The sequence below is a fragment of the Pungitius pungitius genome, chromosome 5, assembly GCF_949316345.1.
Source record: "Pungitius pungitius chromosome 5, fPunPun2.1, whole genome shotgun sequence".
In the NCBI taxonomy this organism is placed as follows: domain Eukaryota; kingdom Metazoa; phylum Chordata; class Actinopteri; order Perciformes; family Gasterosteidae; genus Pungitius; species Pungitius pungitius.
This window is the reverse complement of record NC_084904.1, coordinates 337,746-360,383: the sequence shown is the minus strand read 5'-3', so window position 1 is coordinate 360,383 and position 22,638 is coordinate 337,746. Positions and strand designations below refer to the sequence as shown.

General features: G+C 42.5%; 2 protein-coding genes across 7 annotated transcripts; both read right to left on the bottom strand.

Annotated features, from left to right (window-relative positions):
- Positions 1-582: 582 nt before the first annotated feature.
- LOC119225047 (ubiquitin-associated protein 2-like) lies at positions 583-14,689 on the bottom strand. 2 transcript variants are annotated; one of them, XM_037482666.2, is made up of 29 exons: positions 14,541-14,689; positions 12,962-13,101; positions 12,229-12,306; positions 11,994-12,104; positions 11,680-11,836; positions 11,461-11,538; positions 10,511-10,574; positions 10,214-10,296; positions 9,914-9,966; positions 9,636-9,700; positions 9,288-9,492; positions 8,923-9,178; positions 8,682-8,810; positions 8,268-8,404; positions 7,599-7,825; positions 7,159-7,402; positions 6,973-7,012; positions 6,776-6,887; positions 6,498-6,555; positions 6,073-6,292; positions 5,100-5,191; positions 4,437-4,487; positions 4,203-4,281; positions 3,806-3,994; positions 3,409-3,579; positions 2,672-2,776; positions 2,241-2,314; positions 1,783-1,974; positions 583-1,387 (listed from the first exon to the last, which is right to left on the bottom strand). In XM_037482666.2, exons 2-29 carry the CDS (start codon positions 13,055-13,057, stop codon positions 1,292-1,294), a joined length of 3,462 nt encoding a protein of 1,153 aa, XP_037338563.2. In that variant the 5' UTR covers positions 13,058-13,101; positions 14,541-14,689; the 3' UTR covers positions 583-1,291. The 2 variants fall into 2 exon arrangements, with proteins under 2 accessions (XP_037338563.2, XP_037338564.2); XM_037482667.2 differs by lacking the exon at positions 2,672-2,776.
- A 442-nt stretch (positions 14,690-15,131) lies between these two features.
- On the bottom strand, positions 15,132-22,468 carry LOC119225284 (kinesin-like protein KIF24). 5 transcript variants are annotated; one of them, XM_062562227.1, is made up of 15 exons: positions 22,144-22,438; positions 21,423-22,064; positions 21,028-21,190; positions 20,328-20,425; positions 19,981-20,196; positions 19,773-19,860; positions 19,307-19,428; positions 19,107-19,212; positions 18,920-18,991; positions 18,701-18,810; positions 17,927-18,510; positions 17,633-17,683; positions 16,416-16,860; positions 16,030-16,123; positions 15,132-15,948 (listed from the first exon to the last, which is right to left on the bottom strand). In XM_062562227.1, exons 1-15 carry the CDS (start codon positions 22,200-22,202, stop codon positions 15,835-15,837), a joined length of 2,964 nt encoding a protein of 987 aa, XP_062418211.1. In that variant the 5' UTR covers positions 22,203-22,438; the 3' UTR covers positions 15,132-15,834. The 5 variants fall into 5 exon arrangements, with proteins under 5 accessions (XP_062418211.1, XP_037338938.2, XP_062418209.1 ...); XM_037483041.2 differs by having other exon boundaries at positions 17,633-18,510; XM_062562225.1 differs by lacking the exons at positions 15,132-15,948; positions 16,030-16,123 and having other exon boundaries at positions 16,717-18,510; positions 22,144-22,283; positions 22,381-22,468.
- Positions 22,469-22,638: the final 170 nt, after the last annotated feature.

Below are 22,638 nucleotides of genomic sequence, written 5' to 3'. Positions count from 1 at the left end.
AGACCAGATGGACTTCAGCTCTCAATATACATCAGCTTAGAATGATATATTAAATTCTAAACACGTTATCAAACAAGAGCTTATTCTCTGCAAACCTGTCGTCTAGAAGGTTTGTTCAGGAATTTAATAAACAGAAGGTAGAGATTTAGGTTTTGCAGCAAAAGAAAAAAAAAGGCTATATTTGGTTTTAGAGCTGGATCCATTTGAAGGCATTATGAAATGATAAGAGGTTGTCATATGCAAATTCTTAATTTCCGTTATGAAAAATGATCTCATCTTAACCATGTGTGTCAGTTTTACATAATTACAGACAATGATAGTGAAGTTTTCTATGTAACCACAAACCTGCAATGCAGCTATTCGGATGAAATATAAATATAATAAAGTCACAATCATTCATCTTTCTGCTTTGGATGTGGAGGGAATGGTTCATATTTGATGGTCAGTCTCTGCTCCATGTGTCTGAAAACTAATTTGCTATCTTGTAAAAAGGATGAACCAGAAAAGGTTTGAAAGATCTGAATTTCCAACAAAGCCCATTTGAAAAAACAAATACAGAAAATAACTTAGTCAAGTCAAATCTCCAACTGCTCAGAACTTTTATTTCAAGGGAAATCCGGGTTAAAATAAAATAAAAATATAAAATTTAGATGGGCATGTCTGTCTTTAAAGGTAAGGGGTTGACACGAGAGTCAGCAGCCCTCTAGAAGGGAGGGAAAGAGTCAAGAAGGGGAAACGGATACAAAATGAAGTTTAGGGGATGAGCCTGGTAAGTTATGTATAAAAAAAAGAAAAAGAAAAAAGACAAAACAGATGGAATTAGTTATAAACCCCACCCCATTATCTGAAATGTCCTCATTCACAATCAGTGCTATAGCTCTTTTACTTTTCTGGTTTCTTAAGGGAGATTTTAGATAATTATTTTCGTCAATTGCTCTACCATCATCATCTCATCTTGTCTTAATGTAACATCTTTTCCTGCAGTTTTGAAAAAGTAAATGAAAAGTCCTTCAAAAATAATATAGCAACCACATTTCATGATCTACTATTACATATACAGTATATATATTTATATATATATATATATAAATATATATATATAAATACATACATAAATATCTTACATGTACAACCAATTTTGAAAAGGGGGGGGGGAAAGAGAGAACCCAAAAGACTTGAGGATGAGGACTAGAGGAGGTGGGGGAGCAGGCCGCGGCGGCCTCATTATGAGGGTAGTGTGTTTCTTTTAGCTTTACACGCCTGCACACAGCCTTTTGGGGGGAGGCATTCCTCAGTTGGCCCAGTAGGGGGAGCTGCCATAGCTGGACTTGCTGCCTTGGGTCTTCTGCTGCATGCTGCTGGACTGATTGCGCTGACCAGGACCACCCTGCGCACAAAAGGTTCAGTAAGTCCCCCATGTTTAAAACAATGAGTGTACCGTACATGTTTAAATCTTCAGCCCTGTCTAGTTAAAGAAACGCTATCAGGAACCTTTTGAGGGTTCTCCTCACATTCACTGCTGCTGTTTTTAATGATGCCTACTAGAGTTTAGAAAGCTTTGACTAACGGGGCCATTAGTGTATCGATGCAAATGTGTGTTGAGTGCTAAGTGAAGTCTCATGAAGTCAGACTTTTTGCTTCTTTGGGAGAAAATGTTTTTAGGACCAATAATTTAAAAAGGCCCATTAAGTTGCAGCATGCATGTTTCTATAGTACATCTGATGAGGTCACAGCTGATCAGAAGACACAAGGATCAAAGGCAATCGAAAAACGTTTGTTTACCTGTCCGTCCTGTGCCAGGTGATGGTGCAGCAGCTGAGAGTGGGGCTGTTGGTGCGGTGGCAAGATGTGCAGGAAGGGAGCAGGGGCATATCCAGGAGCACCCCCAGGGTTCAGGGGCCCTCCTCCCCCCAGCGCCGAAGGCAGGTTGAAGGGAGGTGGTGTCCCCGTGTGAAAGCCCTGCTTATCAAAGGACTGCAGATAAGAATAAAAAGACAGATTTAAAAACGTGAACACGGGGCAACTTGATTATGTACATCATGTAAAATAGGTTAAGAAATGAATTAAAGGCACAGTTAACTCCGTTTTCAATAAATATATTTTACCAATGCAAACAATAGACTACTTAAGAGGACATTCTATACTTTTGATAAAAGTAAATTTGCAGAAGAGGTTACTGCATTATTGTACAAGTAGGGGCATTGAGCTTTAACCAAAACAGGAATTCAACTGTCACTCACTTGAGTTTTGCTGTAGATTGAGGCTCCCATGTCAGGTACTCCTCCACTGGTACCTGACCCTGACAGTCCTGGTGCTGAGACGAGAATGAAAAGGAGGGAATAGGAAGGAAAAGAATTGGAATGGAAGGGAGTAAAGAAAAATAGACAAAGAAAAGCAAAGGAGTTAAGGGAGAAGTACAACGGTCACAGATTTTTTACACTGTTAGTAGGAGGAGGGGGGGGGGCAGCCAGTAGGAGAAAGCGTATTAAGGGAGGAGGTGCATATTTCTCACTTTGTCACCTTTTTGCAAGTATTTGTTATTTAATGTACACATCAACGTGCAATCAACGTGCAGATTTACACCTCTCTCCTGAACACTTGAATCATCCGTTAGTATGTCCGTTTTTCCAAACAGGGATTCCTGCCAACTTAGACTGTGTTGTGCGTGTACCTTTCCCTGGGCCGCTGCCCGCTGACTTGGCCTGTGACTGGGCAGAGCCTCCGTACCCTCCCTTACTGTACTCCCCACCGTGGGCTTGAGACAGGTCATCAAAGGCTGAAGGAGAAGAAGTACAGAAAAAGAAGGAGGCACAGCGAGCAAAGGACAGAGAGGTGGGGTAGGAAGTGAAAGACAGGAAACAGGAAGTGAAGAGAAGGTGTAGCAAGAGGAGGATGGGAGGAGAAAAGACAGGGGCAGGGGGGAGAGAGGCAGTAAGGTAACCTGACTAAAAACGGAAGCAGTGTCTATATTGAGCCAGGTCCAACTTCAGCAGGGGGTTTGAGCTCTGCATGCAGCACAAGCAAAAATCACACGCTTGATTCCACACACACATGCAACATTTGGTGTTCATGTAATCCACCTTTGCCTCCCTGTACACATCTTGCTTAAATACCTTTACTAAACTGTTACCAGTCATTCCTGCTGAAGTCTTCAACTTCTTCAAGACAGCCAGCTTGTCTATCAAACACTTAAGAAATGTCCCCATAACTAGAAGTCGATCAAGTAATAATAGTCAGGGCTACTTTTTGTGGCAAGTTGCGGTGATAGTTTGCATAGTGTCATAATTCATATCACATTAAACGCTGAATTGAAACTATTGAATATAACTATACACGTGGGAGCTTTTAAATCCCTTGTTTTTAAAACATCAGATGATTGACAGCAGTCTAGTTTTGACCTGGTCTTACCTGCGCCATATGCATGCTGTCCATAGCTGGGCTGATGCTGTTGGTGATACTGATTGGAAGGGTTGGCCAGGCCCATTGTAGGTTGTTTGGCAGAAGTAGGAGGCACAAAGACGGTTGGGCCGTACTGGAAGGCTGAGGGAACCCCCGGGACACCAGCATAGTACGGCAGACCTGTAAAGTTGGACGTAATTTTTTTTTTTCTTTTTTAAATCTTCCAGTGCAAAGATCTTTTGTTACATGCTTCACCCATTTTAAGCGTCAGTGTTTCAGTGAGTTTCAGAGATATCATGTTTGATCAGAACCTACTAAAACAGTCATCATCAACACTAAGAATAGAAAAAAAAAGAAGAAAAGGTTACACTACGTCATGCTAATTACGCGTTATACTTTTCCTTACCAGTGTATCCGTAGCCTGGGGGCAGAGGGGGGTTGAGGAAGGCCTGGTTCTGCGTTTGCTGCCCCTGGCCTTGCCCCTGTGTTCCTGTCTGCGGCGCTTGTTGGGGCTGGGGCTGCACCCCAGCTGTAGACATGCTGGTTTGAGGAGCTGGAGATGACGAATCATTCCTGCCAAATTTTGTTGCTTCACCTGGACAAAAAAAAAAAATGAAAGCAGAGAAGATAAAACTGATTTTGCCCATTAAACTCACACAGATCGAACCAGTTATGCAAAACATAATATATTGAAGTACAAAAGTGGCAGCCATGAATGAAACAGGAAGTAATTCAATTGCTAAGTGTGAGCCCAAAACAAATTTAGCAGACAAAGTCAGACAACATAATAACATCTCACTTACCAGAATATGGATTATTGGCCAGACTCTCTCTTCCAGGCATTGCAGCTGTAGTACCAGGGAATGTTAAACCATAATAATCCTGTGTAAAAAGACAGCAAATAATATAATTAGTGCTTGGTCTACTTAAAGGTAGCAGGAATGTAACATACAGGAGAACAAATTCAAAATCCATCACTGGTTTACCAGAATAATATAGTAACAGTAACATAGGGTATAGGACAGAAAAGTACTCACGATAGGAAGGCGAGACTGCAGCATTTGCAAATCCTCGTATCCGTAGATCTGCTGTTGAAACAATAACAGAACCGAATCAGTGATAAGTACCAGCTGGATTGTCTGTTGCCAGCAAGCTCAACTCGTCATATGCTTCGCCCATTAAAAGCTTCTGCTCAGCTTTAGTCAGTGTCTTAGATATCATGTTTGATCAGAACCTACTAAAACACAGTCATCATCAACACTGACATAAGGAGTAAACCTGCTGCCATAATAGTTCAATTAAGGTATCCACAAATGGAGATGGTGGCACATGGAGTAGTGTGATGCGCCGGGAACCTCAGGGTTGGTGGTTCGAATCCCGGCTGCCCCATGTGCCATGTCGAAGTGTCCCTGAGCAAGACACCTCACCCCTAATTGCTCCACGGGCAAAATGTAATGCAAGTCGCTTTGGATAAAAGTGTCAGTTAAATGACATGTAATGTAAACACAGGCCTCACTGCTTTACATCTTCAAAATGGCAATGCCAATTAAAAAAAAAAAATTCTGAACTATAGAATGCTCAAGTCATGGTGATGCTAATATTTTATAGCGCAATTTGTCAAACTTTTCCTTGATAAAAAAAAAAAAAAAAAATCTGCAATATATAAAAATATAATTTTCATTTTACAAGTGTATACCTACCGGGTAAGCAGGGAGCAAGCCACCAGGGCCCATGATGTACTGATTGGCCAAGAGAGGCGGCACTCCTTGGGCCAAGTTGGGAGGCGCTTTACCTGGAAAAGTAAAGAGCAATTTTGAAATGACATAGTATTGCAGACATAAATTGATTATGCTAAATTTGAATGGATCTGTATAGCAGTTATGTGTGTCAAAAGAGCTCAAGAGGAATCAATCTTTAAAACGACCATAGAACCCACAGTGTTACCTATTGCCCTCCTGGTTACACGTTACCAAACTTTTTGGAAAAACTAATCCCAACATCACCTGACGTTGAGATGAAAGACAGTAAGATTATGGATGACATTGTTCCTGTAAAGCCAGCTAGGCCTTCCACGGTTAGTTATTAAAAACCCAAAGCGGCATGCATATTCATATAGTACACTTTCAGCAGCTTGCTAATGCCAGGTAGTGATGTTGGGGTAGAAGTTTTGATCTGCACATTGTTTCTCTCAGAAACTCTGACCTTGTTGGGAAAACTAACCTGAACTGTTTTTACAGCTGGAACCAATGTATACTTTTTCCTTCTGTCTGTCTGCATATGATTGCCTGAGTCACATTAATGGAGGGACAGGATGTTTTCCTACGACATCTGGGTTTCCTACTGAAATTCCCTTGTACAGGGGTGTCTTCTGATTGGACAACACAAACCTCTGATGTGTATTAAAGCTTCTACACCAAGGAGCTTTGTCAGATCTTCCTACTCGTCTGAGGGAGAAGGAACAATCTGTTTCTTTGCAGCTGTCTATACTTACAGCATGTATTTAAGTATTTATTACTTAATCCACAAATTTCCACTACAATGTGCAAAAAAAAAAGCAAAAAAATTTGCTTTGCTTTTGGTGTGAACGCAAAGTCAGAGGCGCTTGATTTAGCGAGGAGGTCAATTTGATTCTACGATGCTATGATGCTAAGAATCTTCTGTCTATTAGCCTACCAGAAGTTGTGGTGAGCAGGGGTCCCGTGCGGCTGCCTGCAGCAGAGAGTTGGGGGTTTGTGCCATTAGGAGTTAATCCAGGTGCTCCAGATGGGTGCAGACCATTGGGGACTGAGCCGCTAACCGCCAGGTGAGCTGATGGACTTGAATCAACAGCTTGACTGGACGACGACGAAGAAAAGGCATGGAGGTTGCCACTGATGTTCTCTACATTACTCATCTGATGGTCACATGACAAGAGCAGAAAGGCTGTGTGAGAAGAAGCTGCAATTCCACAGGTATGCTTTTCTCAAAGCATCAGATATTAGCAGAAAAGTATTTCACTCAAACAACCCAGATGCACAATAAGTGTAAATTCTTGTTCCACAATTGTTCCACAATGTTGTATGTTTGTTTTATTAACTTGTGTCTGCATGCACACTTACCGTGTGGGACGCGCTTGTGGCGAGAGCGGAGCCTGCCGAGTGAGCACTGGTCACATGACTACAGAGAGTAAAAATATTTTGTCAGCCAGCTTAAATTCAAGCGACATACGCTCTTCATCAAGGAAACATGCGCACAAAGAGGAGATTCAGTGAAGTATATTTCCACATGAGTTTTAGGATATGTGCTTGTAAACATCATCATCTCCAGACAAAGGACCCAAAAAAAAAAAAAAGAATCAATGTGGAATATTAAAAGACACCGTTTGAAGCATCCTTACCTGCTGAGCGAGGGGATGGATGTTGAGTGGGATGGTGTAAGTGCAGGCGAAGGGATGTGGTGGCCGGGCTCACTCGTCATCACGGGAGACTCTGCTTTGATTGTTCTAGACGCTGTTTAAAAAAATAATTTGGTGTACGTTTGTTTTGCTGATGTTAAACGGGTCAAGGAGGAATCAAAAGATGAAAAGGTACTTACTGTCCTGTGTGCTCTGTGTCTTCATGGCACTGTAGCCATTCTATGAGAGGAGGAAATAATCTTCAGCTTTATGTCAGGTGTTAAGAAGATATTGAGCTTTTGAGGAGTAACAGGGAAATTACCAGAGGTCAACAGCCTCTTTTCATTCGAGTCACTTATGCATTCACAAATAAGATTAATCGTCACCGTGAGAGCAGCAGCTGAGGTGGCATCTTTGGTCTGAGAGAAGCCCAGATGAGCTGGCAGGGACCTTGGACCACTACTCTCCACACGGCTGGCTGCGGAAAGGGCTATAGAAGAGGGTGGGGCGGCTGCACTGGGTAGACCGATGGAGGGGGAGGGCGTGGCACTAGGCAAACCCAAGGATGGTGAGGGGAAGCTGGGATCTGATACAGCCATTGGCAAGGTGGGTAAGCTGTTCATGTGTTCACTGTTCACAACGAGGAAAGATGAACATACAAAGAATGTTTTAGAAGCAGGACGTTCTATTACTGGCTATACTTTTTTATCAGTATCATCATTATCAGCTACCAGTTACCAGAGCTTATGACCTCATTAATTATGATCTGCCCAAAGACATGTGGAACAGACACAATAATATGTAATAATTCAGTGTAAACACACACCTCACAGGTCCTGGTTTGGAGAACAAGCTGCTCTGTGGCTGCTGTGTAGTAACAGGCATGGGTACTGGAGCGGAGCCCTGAGTTTGGGCTTTTTCCCTGGCTGGCTCTGTATGTGCCAGGTCTACACTTCCACTACCAGCCTCAGAGCCAAAGTCGAGAGCACCAAACTGAACATTCAAGCCAGGTATATCAGCGGAGCCCGGCATCTCCACTGCTGACGCAGGGATCTGAGAAGACAAAGTAGGAAATAAGTAGAACATGGATATACCTTTTCCAATAACTCTGAATTGGATTTGAATTACTTCCATACCATAAAATGTTGACGTAATCATGATGCTTAAATGTGTGCACAGGTATTTTTTAGGGCAAAAAAAGAGTTATCTCCTAAAATGCATTTTATGGATATGCTGAAAAGCGTCAACTAAGAGAAGGAGTCAGTTCTGTTAATTGAGGTGCTTTGAAAAAGATGCTTATATGAATTACTTCTATGTTTGGGAGAAGACCAGAATACACCAGGTCCTACATATAGCTGGTTGTCTTATCCACTATGTGACAAATTATTAAAGACTCCGTTCCTACAATGTCCACCAAGTAACATTGTTCTTTTGGCATGTAGGTTATCCCACTGACTTTGTCTGACAGAGAAGTTCAGATATCAGTATAACCTACCTTTGAAGAAGGAGGAACTCTGCGTCTCTGAGTCTTGAGCTGCCGGTGAGGGAGTTCTGTGACAGAATTATCCATGAAGGCCATCTTCGCTCTTGGAGAAGCGCCATCTCGTAAAGGAGGAAAGGAGGACTCATGGCCTGTAGGAGAGAGACTATGTCATTAGGAGGAACAAAAGATGAAAGATATGATGGCTAATTCCAATATCTTAACCATCCAACTTGCAGATTCAGTTTGGCATATAAAGTCTGTGAGGCCAAGTGCAACCATGAAACTTTTACGCTGGACCACATATATAAAATGTGAAAAAAAAGACTGATCATGCCACGTCAGCTATAAGCCATTTGGTTTCCGTAACCAATTGATCCGTGCAGCTCTACTTGATTGGCATTGTGTGACACAGTCTTGCAGCCCTACCTGGTGGTGTGGGGACCTGTGGAGCACGAGATAGGCCCAGAGAATCCGTTGTGGGAAGGATGGAGGACTGTTGCCGCTGGGCCAGCTGGCCGAGCACTGCTGATGGCTCGGGTTGAAGCTTCATATCCACTGGAGAAAGGGGAGATACATATGTATTAATGTATACCCATTGCACCACTGTGCACTGTGAGAGCAGTTAGTTAAGGTTTAATATAATTTACTTTGAGAAGTTAAATCTTACTGTGTTGGGGAGTAACAGGGCCAGTTTCCATTCTCCGAGCCTTAACTTCTTGAGCTGGAGAGAACGCTCGAACAGGGTTCTGTATCAGCGGGGCCCCCGCATCTTTGGAAACACTATTGTTGCTGCCGTCGCCCAACATCTGACTGGCCCTCTGTCCGAGTCGAGGGCCGTTCAGCTGCTCTGATGTCCTGATGTCAGAGGTAGGTGTTGGCTTACTCGCATTCAAGGACCCAAAACCAGAACCCAGGACCGAGGACTGGGGGGATGAGAGAAGCAGAACAAGTACTGAATACACCAGTATTAGTGGGAAGGCACATAACACCTTTATATGTTTCTGGTGCTTGCACATGTGGGGGTGTCTTTACCAGTGCGGCATGTGCATAGTGGGTACTAGCAGAGGCGGCATGGGCATAGCTGTTGGCTGTGGCGTGCGCGTAGCTGTGTGTTGCAGTGCGTCCATTGTGGTGGGAATTGGTGAACACCAAACTTTGGCCCAGATGCTCCGCTGAGGGGCCATCAACTACGGCTTCCATGTCAGAGTCCATAGAAATCCCTGAAGCCACGTCCGCACTGAGGCAGAGCAAAAGACAAGCAACCAGGAAGTGTGGGTGTGTGGAAGAAAGGAGAAAATAAGAAAAAATGTAAGTATACTCAAAATAAAGGGTGTTTTCTGTATTGTTTGAAGTGGTGTGGACTTTGAGCAGGAGGCTTACTTGGGTCCAGGTGTGTTGTGGTTCACTGGAGGAGAGGAAGCAGTGAATACTTTGGTCTCAGACAACTGAAACAGACAGGAAGTGGAAACACAGGCATCCATTAGATTTATATCAGCATATAGTACAAAAACCATCAAGAGCCACAATGATATGACCAATCAATCATGTCCAACCAGGACAGTGCAGATTCAAAACAAGCCACATTAACAAACCTTTTCTATACCCTCAATCTAAAGTAATCTAAATGCCATTTCAGATGATTCAAATGTTTGTCTTACGTCCTCATTCCATTCCTCTGCAGCCCAGTCCTCCACATTGCCTTCCCATGTTCCTAAAAAACACAAAACAGAACAGCAGCCAAATTAGTGTTCCCATGTTCGCAAATACTCGTGTTTTCAGCAACCATTAACCACTCTAAAGCATGGAAACAAAATATAGCACTCTACATGCTCAAATGTATTAATTGTTTTTACATCTTCTACAACAAGGGTAGGTAAATACTTTTAATCTGAAAATGAAGCAGCTCTAGCGCAAATAGGTAAATGCGATCTAAAAAAACAACATATTATATTCTTTACCAGTTCCCTCAGCAGTGTCATTGCCCTCCCATGCATCCTGGCGAGCTCGAGCGTTGGCCGAGTAGTCTGCAGGATTGAAGGTGCTAAAAGTAGGAGGGAGTGGAAAAAAGCAAATGAAAAAAGGAAAAGAGGAGACAGTAAGTAAAATTGAATACACCATCTGGTCCATTGTTGCTACCAAATGAGAAGGTTCAGAAACTATTTATCCACATGTTTTTTAAGATATGTGCTTGTAATCAGCATCACAACCTCCAGATCATAGTTCAGGCTTAAGATTTTAATTAAAGACATTCTTACCCCATTCCCTGGGAAGAGAACCGGTTGCCAGCAGCTGCTCTTCCTCTACCACGAACCCCAGCCCCTGAGGACACAGAACAACCACAGGACCACAGTTGACAAGTAGCTTCAACTTGTCATTAGGCAGTTTTCCAAGGTTTACCAAGTAGTTTTGAGGTCATTTAGTTATAACAAGAAAGACAATACAACCCTTTTCATTGACTTTGTAAAATCTTCCATTGCTTTAAGACCGCATTCAATTAGTAAACTATTAATACAGTGCAACGTCTTAGGTGCTAAGCACATCAAAATGTCATCACATTATATCTGTATAGTCCAACTAAGGTAACTGACTGGTTTCAGCAACAACACCTTTTAGCAAAAGAATATCTTTAAGTCAAGATTTTGATTTTTACAGTGAACATTCAACAGCAATCAGGTACGACAAGCTAAAGGAATACATTTATTCAGTGTTACTACATCATAAGCAGTCTGATACGATGTAATCTGAAGGCCTTTTTTGACCCCACCAATCCTGGATAATTCGTTTTACAAAAAACGTCTGCAAATCCAGTCAGATTCTATGCCTTTTCACCGTCTCCGATTTCTTCTATCAATGACGTCCCACTACACATGCACGCAAGCAGCTGCTGGGACTCATTCCACACAGCCTGAGTGTGGCAATACTCTAAATGCTTGTAGATACAAATAGATATGTTGCAAGCTACATCAGCAAAACATAAAAGATCAACATCTGAGACAATTCCCTATGTAAATATCCCGTTGAACAAAAAACAGACAATATAAAAAAAATCTGCCTTACATTATTGGGACAAGAGTATGGGAAGAAATGGTTACAATAGATACCCCATTGCAAATAACATTCCAATATTTCAATTTTGTTACAGTATAGCAAAAAGACCAAATGTGCATTCAATAAACTAAAGAGGTTGATTTTCGGTGTGGCTCACCTCTGCCCCTCCCTCTGCGCCCACGGTCCCCCCCCCTCTCTCCAGGAGCCACCTCAAACCCATTCTCCTCTATCCGACCTGCAATTCAACAAGATACAGAAGAACACTCATTAACACTGAACTTTGATAAAGCCCTCGGAGACTTTAAATAAAGGGACTTGCAAGTAACAAACATATTTACACAATCCAGACAAGATATGAATTTGTTCTATTTCTTACCTTCGCGCCCTCTGCTAATGCCTCTTCCCCTCCTGTTGGACGCTCCACGTGCACGACTGGCCTCCCTCTCTCCTTTCTTCTCCCTGCTCTCCTTTATCTCCGAGGGTCCTCCTTCTTTTCCCAGAGTACGCTTCTTCCCCACAGTCTCCCATGAGTTCTGACGGAGGCAAGCCAGATAATGAAGTTAATACATAAAGTACAGCTGTACTGTGTTGACAATTGTGCACATTTATGGCATTTTAGTTTCTGCAAAAACCTGCACGCATTAAATGTACACATGAATACGGTTTGTGCATGATTACAGAAAATCTTACGGTGTCAGAGGTGCTCTCCAGCAGAAAGTTGATGGCTTTATTTACATCTTCGTTGCAGTCATGGAGGGCTACCACGCACTCATCCGGAGCTTTCCCAGTTACCTCAATCAGCTGGGTTGTGCCAAACCAAAATACAACCAGTCAGATCACCACTCAGGGCAATTAAGGGTCTTAATTATCCAAGAATTTCATGAAGCTACGCAGGTAAACTGGTATGTACGTTCAAACACATTACCTGTTTGACTTTGTCTTCAAAATCTGTATCATTTTTGTCGTAGATCACTTGGGCTAAGCGAATCTGTTCTGCTGTGGCCTGGTAAAACAAACAGTTCAGTTAGAAAAACCAACCAGGCAGCAAATATGGTCGAGATTTTGAATCCAATAGTTTGCCTATTTAAGATACTCTGCAGTTATTCATCGGCTTTATAAAAATAAAAACGCAAAATTAATTGAACTGTAGTTTGTGTTTTAATTCATAATTAAAAATCTCAGTGTGTTCAGATAACCTGTCCGCCCCCAATTCCTGCTATACAAAATACCTGTAGTGCCGCTGTCATCATGCACATACCAGATCATTAAAAACGTAATCTTGGTTTGCTTGTTCAATTAATTTCTTCAGATTCTCACATCGTCTTCAGCTTTGAAGTGATAAAAAAACGTGTCCATCATCTCATGTCTTAATTCTGCTTTGACAGCTGAATCAACTCTTGCCCTGATATATTATTAGGAATTAGTGCCAACGACAAGTTCTCCCTAAACTTGCTTCTTAAAGCATGTTAATCTGCAGACTTTTACAATGGAGGAGTGTGAAATTATATTTTACATCCAATACAAAAAAGGTACTATCCAAAGAACATCAAAACTATGGGATTAAACCTTGTGATTGTGTGACATAATAAAAAGGACAGACTGTATTCCAGTTGGGCGTGACTATTAGTCCTGGCTGCAACTCAATGGTCAAAACCCACCTGTTTTGCTTTCTGTGGCTGTGTTGTCTGTGTGGTCATGGACGCTGTGCCATCCCGCGTCCCTCGGGCTTGATTGCTGACCACTGAAGTCATCATATACAGTATATACACAAAACAATGTATGTACAAAATAGAAAAATCTGGGGAAGAGGGAACAGAGGCAAAGTAAAGTCACATATACCTGTGCGTTAAATTCAATCTCAACTCCATGTCAAATACAATACTGAATAAATGTCTAATGCCAGCAGAATGAAGTGAACTCAGACTCCCTGTCAAGTGTACCATGTAAGACTATAACCCCATCTGTCGCCCACCAACACTCCAGTTAAATTTAGCCAGCCAAAAGGGAACAGTCCGGGTGTCACCTTACACTCCTCCCTCAGTCTCCCACACAAAAACACAGCAAGTATGCAACAGCCTATGCTGTGGTGCCGTTAATTATAAAACTTCACCACATTAACGAAGTCAGTTCGGCAAAAACCATTTGGCATTTGAGTAGAAGTGATGAGTAACGTTAACTTAACAGCAAAGGAACCTGGGCTTTATGAGAGACAAAACGGGGTGAACGGAAATCGAAAGCACTTACTGTGGGTTGATTATATATTAAATTCAGTCCCTAGTTTTAGATAATGTAATTTACAATTTGTTAGCAAGGGAACCAAACAAATAAGAACGATCGGCCGTGATCATATTGTCTGATAATCGAATCGTTGGCCAACAGAAAATACACGGTTTTAGTCAGTTATATAACGCAACATTTAAAAGTATTGATTATTCAAGTGAATTCCCTAGCCAACGTAGATTATGACACAGCCGTTAACTATATTTAGGGTGAACGTTTCAAGAAGCTGAGGTGGAAACACGAGTTGCTAAGTTCACATCTGCGCTAGCTAGCTAACAGTTAGGTCAACTAACGTTAGCTCACGCTAGCTAGCGCTCGTCTTTGTTCCGTGGACCATACACACGGTAATAGTCTACAAAAAGGCATCATCTAATGGCAAGATATCAGCGCAGTGACTAGACAATAAGTCAAACAGTGAGCGAATAAGACGTTTTACGGTTAGGCTCTATGGCACAGGAACTAATACAAATAAACAAAGTGCGACGACGTACCCTTTGTGTTAACCAATAAAAAAGCTACACCGAATGTAATTTTAGAACATACTAAAAAAGCGACAATCGTCGCTTGTTTAATAACATCAAAACGACCGCTGTCGAAAGGTGACGTTGGGTGCTTTGAATGCAATACTGTATATAGGTATGAAAAGTTGACGAAAGACGCATTCGTGTTAAGCTACCACAGGTATTAGCAGCAGGCCAATTGCCCGGCATGTGAACGGCCCGTCTGCATACAATAAATGCAGCCCCAGAGCAACTTACGGATACAACGCTGGTGACTTAGCTAGCTGACTAGCTAGTTTGTTAGCTAGCTAGCTAACCACCAAAGAAGAGGAAAGGTTTCTCTGAATCGACTGGTCGGTTTTCCATACGTTATTGTAAAAGTTATAAGACACTTGGGTCGTTCAATAGGCTCTCGGTTAAAATCCATTAGAACAACACATCGTATTATTTATTTTACCTGCTAACACGCTTCGCTCAGCCAGCAGCAGCAGATGCTGTCACGTGACCCACCGCGCCGTTGTTCAACGCTCCAAGGCCAACACTGCCAACCAAAATCCCCGAAGCTGGTCAGGTGGTTCAGCACCGTAACCTTGCGTGCGCGTTCCTGTGTGGGGGCGCGCTTCACCGTACCGTTTTCCAGCCCCTCCACCCTAAGGACGGGTGAAAAGTTCCATAATAAAGAATGTGGTGATTTTAGATCTAAACGATCTAAACGTATGCTGATGTGGGTCCTTTAAAGCCTACAGGTGATACGTTACGATTTAATATGAAGGAGTTTCAAACTACTTTTTTTTAAATTGAGCCAGAATAGGTTCAATGGGTTTCTTTGACGGTGTTATGAAACTAGTAATGGCATAATGAATTTGGAGTGTCTTTATAGGCTGGCACCTCATATTCTAATTGTACTGTCGTGCAATCATGCATATACATTTTTTCATAATCAAGGGCCATTTAAACGAACGGGCAAGGTTAAAAACAACACATTTGCACTACAATCAGAATCAAATCAACAATAATCAAATCACCACAACAATATTTCGAAACACCATCTGAACATCAGACACATTTTATTATTTCTTAAAGCCTACTCTGAAAACAAATATTTGCAAATACCCAGCTGTAAACCAGAAATACACAAAATAACCTCATTGCTATAGAAAACAGGAAGCATACTATTTCTACAAATAAGACGAAACTACATTTTCCACATGTGAAGTAAACAGCTTAGTCAACCTGAGCTTGTTTGGGTAAGAAATAAGAGTTTTGTATCATCATCAGAATTTTAGTAAAAATGTCTCAAAATATAATTTGCTGTGCACAAACTCCAGCAGTTTTTTTAGACAAAGATTAAGAAAAATCAAAGGTGAAAAGTGGTTATTGGGTTAAATGAAAATATGCAGTAGGCTTTATAAATAGCAATTCAAGAAACTCACAAACTATATACCATTATGATCTGAATCTGTGTGATGACCTAAGAGGAAAACATAACATCCCCATACCTGTAGAGAAGAAATACAACCATATCTCAAAATGGATATATGTTTCTTATCCAATTCCAAAATTTATTTTTTTTGTCTCAATGGGGAAACATATTTATATATAAATATATATTTCCAGATGTGAACTCTTACAGTTTTAGTCAATTGAACATTAATAAATTAAAAGCTGTATGTTGATATGTTGCATATTGCATTTAGTGTTGTCGGTAAAAAATATATTGTGCATTTATTATCGTCTACCCTGTTGTGTGTCTAGTTTGAATGACTCGGCTTGAGGAATGGCTGCAGCTGAGTTATCATGCTCTGGGCACAGCGAGCCTTTCTCTCCATGATATCCACCAGTTTGTGAGCATACTCCCCAAATGCCTGTTGAGACACAGTGAAATTAATTGTCAAATGTAGTCTTCAAACAAGGAGCAAACAAATATGTCTTTCATCAATTCTAACCATATCAGGTTGCTGGCACATAAGAGTCCAGTCTTTACGAAATAAAGCTTCCATCTCCTCCAGCTGCTCCCAATGGCCCTGGACAACACTGGACCTAAAGGTGAAATTGGATTAAAAAAACAAAATATTTGATCGAAGCTGTAACTTTTAGGTTGTGATACTTCATCATTGGAAAATACAAAACATTTTTCTTAATCTGCCACAAAAGAGGCCAGTGTGATTTCTGTATCATGTCTGCAGGAGTATCGTGTAATTAGTGGTGAATATTGGGTATTATCATGTCGTTGTAGATGTAGGATTATTGCTAGCGGTGCCTTTTGTAATGGCTTCTCAAACGCTCACTTTGGCTGCTCGAGGAACATCATTGGAACATTTATTGTACTTACCGCCTATCGTCCAAATCTCCCAGTTTAAGCAAATTGATTATGGGTGTAATCTTCTGATTGCTGGTGCCATTTAATTCCATAGGACCGTATTGCTGGAGTGAGATGTTTGAGTTGCCGGGATGATCTGCAGTCACTGTGTGACGCTGCTTTGGCACAGTGTTCAATCGGCCAACACTGTCTGCGTATTCTGATGGCACACGGGTGGTACCATATGTCATTAGATCCCGTGAGCCGGGGGAACTACTGTTCCCAGACTGCCGGACAAAGGATGAGATGGGCTGCATGGCCAAAGTTTGGGTGGGACTACATGTAGAGGTTTTAAGTGGGGATGCAGGAGGTCTGTGGCCCAGGACGCCAATAGCTGGCATTGTTTGGGTTTTGTGATTGGTCTCTTGGTCCTGGCAAGAGAGAAGCATAGCCTCAGGGATAAGTGGCTCCATCAAACCTGAACAAGAGAAAACACTATTTCACACTTATGCAAATAATATATGCAAAGGGGCTGAGCTGATATCTTATAACCACTCCGGGTGTTGGGAGTAGCGAGAGGTAGTCTGTTCTAAAGGCGTGAGCGGCAAACCACGGTTGCTTCTCTTTATTTCTGATTGATGGCACTCCATGTGGAGCATTTTGCAATGGCAGAGGCCCAATGTTCAAGGAGCTTCTGGTATGATTAAACCCAAGGGAGGGATCACGAAGCTTACAAGGGGTTAGGACCACGTCGGTGTGCTCACAGGCAGGGGAGAGGGGTCGCTCGGCTGGAGCTCGTTGACGGGATGACTCAGCAAGCGGGTGGTTAAGGAGGGTGATGTCAAGGTTGCGTTGTATGGATGGTAAACCGCAGCCATCTGCTCCTTCCCTGTCCTCAGTACTCCACACTCCATCAACCACTAAGGCCTCAGCTGGCATTGCGCCTGTGTTCCTGTTCGCCCGCTCTGTCTCTAATGTTGTAGCTCCTTCAATCCCGGATGGCCTCCACCCTTCCCTCCTTACTCCTTCCCCTGTTTCCTTCTGGGACCTGTTCTCTTGTTTACCACTGTGTGGTCCAAGTTTTGCCTCTGTTTCCCCCCTAGATACTCTCAACTTTTCACCAAGACTAGCTGAGCCACATTGACCAACCTCATCCTTATTTCTACTGTGGCTTGGAGAGGTTTCAGTCGGGAAGCAAATCTCTCCACTGGGAAAGAAAGACAACATTTGATTGTTACAACCAGACTTACCTCTGTATGCATGTAAGACTTCATCCATATCCTGATTTATGAGGTCCGAAACTGATAAGCGGGAAGATTGTTGTAGAAAAAAACAGGAAGATTTAGAGACAGAAGAAGAGAGGGAATCTTGGTTAGAAGAAGAAAAAGATGGACAAGTAGAGGATGAGGAGAGATGAATAGATGAAGATGCTGATGAAGGCATGAACTGCAGCTGCTGGTGATACTCTCTCAGACGCTTCTCTCTCTCCTCATTATTTTTGTCATCCTTTTGTTTATCTCTTTGTCTTGGACTGTCCACCTCACCAGAAGTGTCTCTACTGCTTTTCACTCGTCTTTCCTCTTCCATCCAACTTCTTTCTTCCTTTGACTCCTCTTTCCAAGTGATTTGATGATTGTCTTTTTTATTGTGGTTAAATCCAGATTTCTTCTGCACCTCTTTCAAGAGAATCTGCTCATCTGTTGCTGCCATAACGCTTTTCTTATCTGATTTGTCCAGGCTGCCTGTTACTCCATTACTTTCCCTTCTTTCACTTTCCCTCCCACCTCCTCTATCCCTTGAATCCCCCATTCCCAGCAAACCCCTTACAGCTGTAATCTTTTCAAGTCCAATGCTCTTTCTCGCGCTCGGACTAGTTTCCCCTTCCTGTCTGCCTCCTTTGGGCGTGGAGCAGAGGATTGAACCCTCCATGGTCAACCTCGTGGTTGGTGTGGGGACACCAAAAATCGGTGTTTGTCCCCCTGACTTTGGCTTTTTAGGGGGACCTTTCCCTCTGGTGCCAACAACGTTGGTTCGGCTGCTGCTGTTGGACAGGTTACATTTGGAGGAGTGTGTTGGCTTTCCCCTTCTTCTTCCTCTTAGCCCTAGTTGTCCCCCCAACTCCTTCACCCTATGAAGAAGGAAGTATAATAGCAACACAATCAAAATCATTTAGAAATAGGTGAAAGGTTGTGTACAATGGCACAAAAAGGAATAAAGTATAAATAAAACAAAAAATATGAAAGTATAATTAGGTCTCTGAGAAAAACAACAGCAGCAAAATATTTCAAGAAACAAATATTCCATTCCCACTCACTTACCTGTCGGCGTATCTGAGTGTGTTTAGCGTGTGTTCAGTTGCCAAGTGACCTGGTGAAATGTTGGCAATCATGCATGTCATTGAGTCTCCAACAAACGAGTCTTTCAAAACCTGGAAGGGAGGCGATGCATTGCAAATTTATTAATCAAACTGGACAAATGCATCGAGGATGATGTAAAAACATGATGCATCACACTGACACACACAAAAGTCTTAGTACCTGAGTAAGTTTGCTTTGTCTGAAAGGTGTGTGCGACTGCTCTTGATCAAGGGACCGGATACATTCTTTCAGCTGAGAAAAGGCAAATATGTAAAATCCTCCAAAACCATCTTCAATGTTTGTGTATGTATGTGTGATCTCTGATAGTGTGTATGTGGTTGTGTGTGTGTGTGTGTGTTTAGCTTACAGCCAACAGACTTTGGTTGATCTCAGCTCCCTCCATACGACTCTGCCTGTTTGGTTCTTTGGTATCCGATGCCTTCTCACTTCCTGCTAGGTCCACAAACCACATTCTACAGGAAAGGAGGAGTCGTTTTACACCAAAGGAAGCCGTCAGAATTCCCCGTAAAAAGTCTACAATAGAATAAATCACAGGTTGTCACCCACCTACCAGCAATGTGCTGGTCTGCATCTCTTAGTTGAATCTGAAGCAAGGCGTGGGAACGAGAAGAGACGGGATTCACGCCACTCATTCCCTGTGTGCGCTCTTCTGTACCCCGCGAGATCACCTGCGTAAGGAAAATCAAGTATGCAGAAGGAAAGGATAAAGGACAGACATCCTAGAAATAGTTAAAGTAGGTAAAACACACAGATAAAATAAGTACATACAAGTATACTTTCTTTCATTTCTTGTGGCAACAATATAGACTTAAAGGGACAGTGTGTGGGATTTGTTGGCACCTTGCTGCGGCGTTGGAGGCGCAACACAGCGAACCATGTGATGGCCCTCAGTTTAGTCTCAGGTGATTGTATACAAATGAAAACCTAGGTAGGTATATTATACTAAATTCAGGAATCCAGCTCTTGACTACAAAACATGGACATGGGGGTGTTTGTAAAGAAAGTGGGACACCTCCAAGAGTGAGCCCACTGAGTCGACTCTGACATCACGCAGCCCAACAATGTGCACCACCTTTTGTCCATCTTCCCTGGCAAACAACCTAAAGGAAGACATGAAAAGAGGGACATTAAGAGGGCGAAGAAGTCAAGAATGCAAAATATCAATGTTTCTCATACATCCATGTACGTGAAAAGTTTACTTTTAAAACAATCATACACACCTTTTTCGGTGGTCCAACAGGTCGTACAGCTGACCACAGTAGATTTCAAAGAAACTGACATGGACAAGCAGGGGTGAATGCATGTCAGGAGTAGAGAGGTAAGCAAAGATGTCCAGGACTGCCAGTGCATACAACCCAGGTCTCACAGGAGAACCCAACATGGTGTGAGTCTTTCCTGCACCTGTCTGGCCATATGCAAAGCAGGTGGCCTTACCTCTATGGACACACACACAGAACAAATAAATAGAGCTAGAGAGCAGAGATCTGTAGAAACCACAAGCCAAAAAAAAGCGTCTTTCTAGCCTCCAAATTGCCTCATAACAGAAGATTGGTCAATGGTCACCTACCCATTGAGCATGTGCTGTACCAGAGGATACGCTGTTCTTTGGTACACCTCCACGTTGGAGCTCTCCTCTCCAAAGACCTGGTCAAAGTAGAACCTGTGCTGCAGTGACAAAAGAGCAAGGGACAATGCATTAAATATGACGATGTGACATGTACAAAATTGCAGTATCAATCATGAAAAACATGACTTAATGTGGCAATCACTCATTAACTTGTAAATAAAGTATATGACACAATAGTGATTGGCTCTATTGACCCAACTTATAAAAGTATTGCAATGTCTACATTTGCAGTGTTATCAACTGTGTCACATTTTTGTTTTTTGTCCAGATGGATTTGTGTTTTAATCTGTACTTCAATGACTCATTCGTTCTCTTCCTGTCAACTAGTATTTTTTGTTATTAGGTGTTTTCGTTTTGCTCCCCAGCTCTACAAATACTGTTTTGTATATTTTTATTACTATTTGCATTCATTCTTAAAAGTCACCATCCTTCATCCCAGTGTTTCCCAGTGTCTCTCTGAGCAAAGTTTTGTTTAACAGTTTTTGTTCTTCTAATTTGTATTCTAAAAACATTATATATGAACATTAAGTGGATCTTGAGGATTGCCTCTGTAATGTTTATTTGGAGACACTTTTATATTTAGTTGTACTGACAGTAAGAGTAAAACTGTCATTGTCTCCCCCCCAAGCGACTTCTCTACCTGTAGTTTGTAGTGTGAGAGATCCACAGCCTCTTTACTTTCATCAACAATCACACACTCTCCACTCTGAGTTGTTACAACATCTGCCTCTCCTCTCCTGCGCTCTGCCTTTGTCAGAGGTCTTTTCCTTAGACACACACTGATCCTTTGCCCCCCTGGCTGCCTGCAACACACACACACACACACACACACACACAGACAAAATTGACAGTTAGGATGCCAAGTGCAATGGAAACAATACTCATATGCAAAAGAAGAACCACAACGACTTAAAGAACGGAATTTCAATTTCATATGCCTGCACAAAGACGTTGTTTTCAACTTGCTTCTTCAATGAAATGCACATTTCAAGCTGGGAGTTACCTGTGAATACAAGACAAACCAGGGCCACTTACTTGTTGTCTGGAACAGGAGGAGAAGTGAGTGGCAGTCCATAGTTGTAGCCAGTTGTTCTCTTTGATTCATAAACAGGTGTTGGCTTAGTGTTGTGTTCAGTGTGCACGTTATTTTTGATATCGCTGCAGAAGTTTTCCCTCCTAAGGATTCCGTTTCTACCTTTCTGCCCCACTACTTTCCTGCTGATCCTTCTATGGAAATGCAGCCTGTGGTGGTTCTTCTCCTTGCAGCCACTTCCAGTGTCAACCTGCACTGGTATAGCTGATGCTCTGCCCTGGCATGGCACAATATTTCTAATATGACTTGCACAGACATGAACAGGTTTGTCTGGACAAGAGAAGAACAGGTTCAGGCGATGATCCGAGGTTTCACAACTGAAATCAAGCCGCCTGCGGACGTGTGGCGGTTTGGGAGGATTTGGTGCATTTAGCTTGCTCACAGCAGCAACCCTCTCGTGGTCAGTATCCTCAGCATCAGTATCGTCATCAGCATCTTCATTTTTGAGGTTAAGAGTTTTGAGCATTTGGACCAGATTGAAGAGCCGAGTCCTGTCCTCCATAGAGCGGATCCCCAGGAATGGATAGTCCTCCACGGTCAGATCCGAAAGGTGGGCTGCCTGATGAACACCCAACGAGGTAAACCTGAAGGACAGGATGCATAAGGAGAAACATCTGTTGGTAGCGCAGGACAATTAGTGAGTTTGCATCTGATTGACCTTACCTGGCAAAGTGACTCTGAAGCCCGACAGCCGTCAGACACTCGTAGAGGCACAGTGGCATTCCCTCAGTGGCCCTTTCTCACTTTCTTTTACTTCTCTTCCCTCAAACCCCGGCAGTGGAAGACATGTTGCTTTAGTATCTCTGTGAATTGGTCATACAAAGGCATGCAAGAAATGAATGCAGGCTACAACTAGAGTAAATGCAAACTACAAACTTTTTTTTAACTACAAACTACTACTTTTCCAAGACTGGGTGCCGTGCTGTTTCCTCCCTCAGTGATTCCTGCTGGAGACTGATGCCAAAAGTCTGGTCGGTCACTGTGTGTTTCTACTACCACGCTGCAAAGTTGCTGCATCAAGCAAAGCACACAACACTATATGAGGCTGACATTTGACACTTTGTCTGGATGGAGCCATGGCAGCGCAGGGCAACCACGTCAAATATGTGTCTGAGCAAATATGATAAATATAGCAGGCAGAGACGTGCAAGTGTTGCT

Coding starts and splice junctions, on each gene's coding strand:
- LOC119225284 (XM_062562225.1), bottom strand. CDS start 22,202: ATGCCACTGTGCCTCTACGAGTGTCTGACGGCTGTCGGGCTTCAGAGT. Junction 20,426..21,027: donor TCTCACACTACAAACTACAG/GTAGAGAAGTCG, acceptor TTGTCACTGCAG/CACAGGTTCTACTTTGACCA. Junction 18,511..18,700: donor ACACTCAGATACGCCGACAG/GTAAGTGAGTGG, acceptor CCTTCTTCATAG/GGTGAAGGAGTTGGGGGGAC.
- LOC119225047 (XM_037482666.2), bottom strand. CDS start 13,057: ATGATGACTTCAGTGGTCAGCAATCAAGCCCGAGGGACGCGGGATGGC. Junction 12,105..12,228: donor TTGAAGACAAAGTCAAACAG/GTAATGTGTTTG, acceptor GGCACAACCCAG/CTGATTGAGGTAACTGGGAA. Junction 8,405..8,681: donor ACAGGTCCCCACACCACCAG/GTAGGGCTGCAA, acceptor TCTCTCCTACAG/GCCATGAGTCCTCCTTTCCT.